At 24.5% G+C, this 7,244-nt stretch overlaps 2 protein-coding genes across 2 annotated transcripts; both read left to right on the forward strand.

Annotated features, from left to right (window-relative positions):
* Positions 1 to 4,628: 4,628 nt before the first annotated feature.
* On the forward strand, positions 4,629 to 5,834 carry K444DRAFT_724609 (uncharacterized protein; the record flags this gene model as incomplete). Its single annotated transcript, XM_024888630.1, has 3 exons — positions 4,629 to 4,987; positions 5,081 to 5,419; positions 5,528 to 5,834. Coding segments are annotated over 2 exons (648 nt in total), but the record flags the coding sequence as incomplete, so codon positions are not given.
* Positions 5,835 to 5,922: 88 nt separating this feature from the next.
* Positions 5,923 to 6,858, forward strand: K444DRAFT_531579 (uncharacterized protein; the record flags this gene model as incomplete). Its single annotated transcript, XM_024874999.1, has 2 exons — positions 5,923 to 6,358; positions 6,419 to 6,858. Coding segments are annotated over 2 exons (876 nt in total), but the record flags the coding sequence as incomplete, so codon positions are not given.
* Positions 6,859 to 7,244: the final 386 nt, after the last annotated feature.

Raw genomic sequence — 7,244 nt, forward strand, 5'->3', positions numbered from 1 at the left:
TAGAACTTTTTTTATTAAAGCTAGCTTATTTAAAAAGAAATTAAATAGAAATAAAGCTAAAGTATTAGTAAATTAATTATATAAATTATAGTAATTTATTTAAGAATATATAAAATAAATATAGAAATAATATATAATATAAGCTAATAAATATTATTATTTAATTAATTTTAAAGTTAGAAATAAAATATAAGTTATTATAAAATACTAGAAATTTAATTATTTAAACTAAAAGCTAAAAAACTAAATAAAAGATTTATTTAAAATTCTAAAAAAATATAATTATTTATTTCTTTTAAAATTACTAAAAATTATAAAAATATATCTAGTTTTTTATATAAAAAAGCTATAAAATAATTCTTAGAATTCTTTACTAAATTAAATAAATTCGGAATTATTTTTATTAATACTAAAAAATAATAAATAAAAATATATTATTAAATATATTATTATAATTAAACTAGTAAAAAATAAACTAAAATATAAAATCTAGTAAATTAGTTAAAATAAGAATCTAATATAATATCTAGTTTTAATATTAAATAATAGCCTTCTAGTTTTATAAAGCTTTTATTATAATAATATTAATATATTAAAACTTTTATAAAACCTATAATACTAGCTAAATTATATAAAAAATAATACTTATTTAAAATTATATAAAAATAATAATAAACTTTTCTAAGTTAAATATTAAAAGTATTTGCTTTTTATATATAATATTTATATTTAAGATACTAGTTTATTTTAAATATATATATATAATTAAATAGATTAATAGCTTGGAAATAAGCTTATTTTAAAAGAGAAAGTAATATTATAATTTCTAGATATCTAGTATCTAAAATATCTAATTAGATATTAAATACTTTTTAAATATATATAATATAATTATTTTATTAGAGAAATATACTTAAAATATACTAGAAATATTTAGAAAACTAAGCTTTTTTAGAACTAGTATATTATAAGATATATATATTTTTTCGTAGCCTTTTATATTTTAGTTTTTTTTTTTTTTAGTTTTAAATTATTTTTATAAAAAACTTTTTATTTTACTTTTTAAGCTTAAAATATTATATTTATAATAATAATTAGAGAATTTTTTAAATATTATTTAAATATTTAAATTTCTAAGCTATTTTTCTTATTTTAATTTCTTTTTTTTTCTTTATTAATATTATTATTACTTATATAAGAATTTCTTATTTCTTTTTCTTTTCTTTATTAATATTATTATTACTTATATAAGAATTTCTTATTTCTTTTTATTTCTTATAATTATATTAATTATATAATAATATTATATTAAATAATTTAGCTTTTAATAATAATTTCTTTATATAGCTTTTTATTTATAGTAATAATTTCCTTATTTTATTTCCTGCTTTTTATTATAAATATAATATTTAGAGCTTAGAAAATAAAATAAAAAGTTTCTTATAAAAATAATTTAAAGCTAAAAAAAAGAAAACTAGAATATAAAAGACTATAAAAGAATATATATATCTTATAATATATTAGTTCTAAAAAGGCTTAGCTTTCTAAATATATCTAATATATTTCAAATATATTTCTCTAATAAAATAGTTATATTATATATATCTAGAAAGTATTTAATATCTGGCCAGGTATTTTAAATATTAGATATCTAGAAATTATAATATTATTTTCTTTTTTAAAATAAGTTTATTTCTAAACTTTATAAAAGCTATTAATTTATCTAATTTTATATTATTTTCTTTTCTAAAATAAATTAATATCTCAAATATAAATATTTTTAATATATAACTTAGAAGAATTTATTATTATTTTCGTATAATTTTAAGTAAGTTTTATTTTTTATATAATTTAACTAATATTATAGGTTTTATAAAAATTCTAGTATATTAATATTATTATTATAAAAACTTTATAAAACTAGAAAACTATTATTTAATATTAAAGCTAGATATTATACTAGATTTTTATTCTAACTAATTTATTAGATTCTATATTTTAGCTTATTTCTTATTAGCTTAATTATAATAACTTATTTAATATTATATTTTTATTTATTATTTTTTAGTATTAATAAAAATAGTTCCGGATTTATTTAATTTAGTAAAGAATTCTAAGAATTATTTTATAGTTTTTTTATATAAAAAACTAGATATATTTTTATAATTTTTAGTAATTTTAAAAGAAATAAATAATTATATTTTTTTAGAATTTTAAATAAATCTTCTATTTAGTTCTTTAGCTTTTAGTTTAAATAATTAAATTTCTAGTATTTTATAATAACTTATATTTTATTTCTAATTTTAAAATTAATTAAATAATAATATTTATTAGCTTATATTATATATTATTTCTATATTTATTTTATATATTCTTAAATAAATTATTATAATTTATATAATTAATTTACTAATACTTTAGTTTTATTTCTATTTAATTTCTTTTTAAATAAGCTAGCTTTAATAAAAAAAGTTCTAGTTTAAAGAAATATAAGATTTATAGCTTTTTTTAGTTATAAATAGAAACTAGCTAATAGTTTTATACTAAAAAAAGGCTTATTAATAATTAATTATAATAATTTATTTATTTTAATTATTCTAATAATAATTAATATATAAATATAATCTCTAATTAAAATACTAATTAATAATCTTTATTTATTTATTTATTTAAAAGTAATTAGCTATTAAGAGTTTAAGTTTTATACTAATTCTTATATAGAATTTATTTTAAAAATCAAATATTAATTAGAATTTTAAATCTAATATATTTATTTCTAAAATATTTATTTAATATATTATATAAAATAAAAATAGAAATATTAATTATTTAATTATAATTATATCTTATATAAAAAATATAATTAGATATTTAAATAAATAATTTATAAATTTAATAATTATATTATAATCTATTTTACTTTTTAAATAGCTTTTAAAATTAATAATAATATATTACTAGAAATAATTAGAAATTTAAAAAAATAAAATAAATTAGGCTTTTTATTTTTTAATATATATAATCTTTTATAAATATAGTAATTATTATAATATTATTTAATATTCTTGCCTATTATTATATAAGAAAAGTAAGTTAAGTAAAGTATAAAAGATAATTTATTATTATATAAGAGAAGTATTATTTCTAAGATATTACTTATATTATATTATGGTAATATAACTTCTATTATTTATATAATAATTACTACTACCGGAAATACTAGTAATATTCTTATTATAATAAAAAATAAAACAAATACTAAGAAAGAATAGCTAATTAAATAAAAGAACTATTATAACAAGTTCTACTATTCTCCTAATTACCTAAGACTAGAGCCTAGCTATTACAGGTATTATATAATTATATTTCCAAGATTACTAAAGATTAGAGATATAACTAGATATTATAAATATATCTGTCTAATTACTAAAGACCAGGGATATAAGGCTATAAGTTACTAGTATACTCTAGTTACTAAAGAGTAGAGGAAGTATTATATGGCATATATATAATTATAGTAATATAAGTATAAAGGTATTATAGTAGTCTCCTAAAAAAGAGGTTTGAAATAACTTAGTCAGGATATATATATACTTACTCTTTCTTCTTTCTAGAGTTCTTTATAAATAAGTCCTCTTATATTAATACAAAGCCCGGGGGAATATTATATACTTTCTTTATGGTTTTATTCTTGAATTTGCCCTTTATTATCTTAATATATCCTGGTAATACTTTAAAACATTTATACTTTGAGATAATAACTTCTTTAACTAGCTCTATATCCTTAATAGCCTCCTATTTAATATTCTTAACGGCTTTTTACTTTATATCCTTAATAAACTTTATATTAGAGGGGCTAGTAATAGTATTATATTGGGCTCATTAACCGGATAATTACTTTTTAGCTAGAATATTCTTATTATTCTTATAGTTATTATTATTCTCTTTAGAGATTAATAGGAAATAGTATGGCTCTTTAGGGATTAATAGGAAATAATATAGTATAACTTTAATTATATTTCAATAATATAATATAACTTATTGGTTTTTCGTAATTATATCTTATTACTTTACTAAAGCCTTATTATCCTATTCGAGTATAAGCTTATATAAAGCCTAATTATATATCTTAATAGTAGTCTTATTATTAATACTAAGCTAATAAAAAAGACAGCATTTTTTCCGGTTTTTTTACCCCCCTTACTTTCACACCCACACTTCACCCACCTTCAGAACTCACTCAATACACCTCAGCCCTTTGGCCCCAGGCTCTAGAACCTACTATAAGTAGAGCTAGAACAGGCTAAATGGCCCCCCCTGACCCCCCGGGCTCTAGCCCCCCTCCCATCGACTTTCAAGAGCTCGGAGAGCTTCCAGAGGGCCCTAGCGAACAGCTAGACCTACCCACTAGCTCCCCACTAGCTCGGTTCAGCCAGGGAGCTCAATTCGCATTCGATTTAGCTACAAATCCCATCTCTTCAGACGAACTCGCAGCCCCTTTTCCTCAGCCTAATTCAGCTAGTGCGGCTCGACTGAGCCGCCTCCAGAACGGGCTAAAGCGTGGCCCTAGCTTGAGCGATATTAATAGCAATATTGATAAGGAATACCAAAACCACGGAAACCACCACCAATATCAGAATCAAGCTTCGAATAAAGCTAAATTACTAATTCGTCAAGCCCGGGACTTAATAGTCAAAGCTATTACTATTACTCCGTCACATGACCAGCAATCTCGACTACTAGATTTAGTAGAAATCTTCAGAGAATACACTGAATTCGGCCGTATCCGCCATACTAGTACTTTACTAGCCTCCCAGGTAGCGAACCTCGAAAATGCCACTAAACGGATCGAAATTCAGTCAAGAACTCAAGCCAAACTAGCTACTCAAGCTAAAACTACCCCCGAAAAGCCTACTTGGGCTAAAATCGCTACTCAAGAACTACAATCTCACTCGGAAAAGGACTGGACTATAGTATTACATACTAAGTCCAAAAATCAGGGAGGAAAAGGCCCTAGTATACTTACTAGTGGCGGTAGTGCTCGTGATACTAATAAACTACTTAGTGCCCATAATACTAGTGGTTCTAGTACTCGTAATACTAGCTCGAAATCTACGGCCCTCTCTAGGAAAAGCACCTTCCTACTAGCTTATATGGAGCAGGCTAGCTCGTTCTCTGCTATTTCTATTCGCAATTCGCTTAATACTACTTTCCGCTCTAAGGGAATCAAGGGACTAGTAATCTCTACGGTTTCTCTTTCCTCGAAGGGTAATATTATAGTTAATACTACTCCCGAATTTAACTCTGACTTTCTGGTTCAAAATCAAGCTATTATAAAGGGGGTGCTTCCCTTAGTTACAAGCGTATAAAAAGGAGAACCTTGGTATAAAGTTATTATCCACGGTCTACCTATTCGTGAGTTCGATATACCCGAAGGAATGGACTTAGTCCTAGAAGAAATTAAGACCTTTAATAAGGGACTAGAGCCTATTAGCCAGCCCTATTGGGCTACTTCTAAGGAGAAAAGAGACTCAGGCCTCCAGCGAGCCGGTTTAGTAGTAGTGGCATTCCCTACCGAGATTCAAGCTAATAGAGCTATTAAAAATAGACTTCTTATAGCCGGGATCTCTGCTAAAGTAGTAAAATACCATACTATTTCTAGTACTACACAGTGCACTAGGTATGCAGGGTACGGGCACTTAGATTCTATTTGCAAAAAGGAACCTAAGTGCTTACTATGTGGTGAGGGTCACGTGACTGAGAACCATTTTTGCTCTATCTGTAAGAAGAAGGGTAAAAAATGCCCCCACGTGACTACTAAATGCTCTAATTGCTTAAGTACTGCCTATTTAGCTAGTTCTAAGCTATGTGAGGTTTACTTAGTAATTAAAAAAGCTACCACTACTATAATTCCTACTATTACTATTAATGAGTAGCTACGTCAAAGTACTACAAGTTAATGTGAATTATAATAGCTCTACTACTAAAAACGTCTTGCAAATAGCTATAGAACTGGATATTAAAGTCCTAGTAATCCAGAAGCCTTGGGTAATAGCAGGGAATAATAATCGGGAATATCGTTCTATTATATACTCTAGCTATTTCCAAATACTCCCGAATTACGGTACCCTGAGGCCTAGAACCCTATTTTATATAGCTTGCGAACTGCAAGCTAGTCTAGCCTCAAACTCACCAAGTGATCCTGATTACTTAATTATAGACTTAAGTCTAGGTGTACTAAAAATGCAGCTAATTAATTTCTATAATGCAATTCACCCAGAAGACCCTAATAGTATATTGACTATATTAAGAGAGAATATCTTACCTACTACTCTCTATAATAGCTCTCTATTACTAGGTGATTTTAATATATATTATCCTTAGTAGGATTCCCTTAAACCTCAAAGCAGTCATGTAGTTTATTTAATTAGCTATATAGAGAACCATTCTCTAAGGCTATTAAATAAACCAGGGGAAGGTACCTTCTATAGACCTAATATGTCTATTCCTTCCGTATTAGACTTAAGTTTTGCTACTAGTGGAATAGTAACTAAGATTAAAGACTGGCAAGTACTACCAGACTTAGGTTCTAATTACTTCGGGGTTCTATTTACTATTAGTAAGTCGACCTATAGCTCTAGTTCTAATCCAGTCAGATTTAATACTAAGAAAGCGGACTGGGCTAAATTTATAAGCTACCTTATTAATAGCCTTGAGAATATGCCCTTTCTACTTACTAGTATACCTGGAAACCATGAACTAGACCTATTAGCAGAAGACTTTACTAATAGAATAGTGGAAGCAGCTAGTAATAGTATTCCAAAATCTATTGCTAGTCCGTATTCTAAACCCTGGTGAAATGAGGACTTAAAGACCTTATGTAAATTAATGCTATACTATAGCCGTAAGTCTAAAGCTTTAGGGTATACTTTCTATAAATAAGAACTCCAAAATGCAAAAAACACCTATTTTAATACTATTAAGAGCACTAAGCTAGCGTACTGGAATAAGTTCTTAGAGAATAAAGACCCCTAGTCGATTTTTAAAGCTATGAAATATACTAAAGATACTATATATTAACCTATTCCTAGTATCTTAGATAATAGTTCAAATGAGCTAAAATTAACTTTCTAAGAGAAGTATAATATCTTTAGAACTATACTTTTCCCACTACTCCCTATTACTGAGCCTACTAGTTTAATAAACTATAGGTCTAGCTTAAAGTGGGACTGGCCTATTTTGTC

The sequence above is a fragment of the Hyaloscypha bicolor genome (assembly GCF_002865645.1).
Source record: "Hyaloscypha bicolor E unplaced genomic scaffold K444scaffold_87, whole genome shotgun sequence".
Lineage (NCBI taxonomy): Eukaryota > Fungi > Ascomycota > Leotiomycetes > Helotiales > Hyaloscyphaceae > Hyaloscypha > Hyaloscypha bicolor.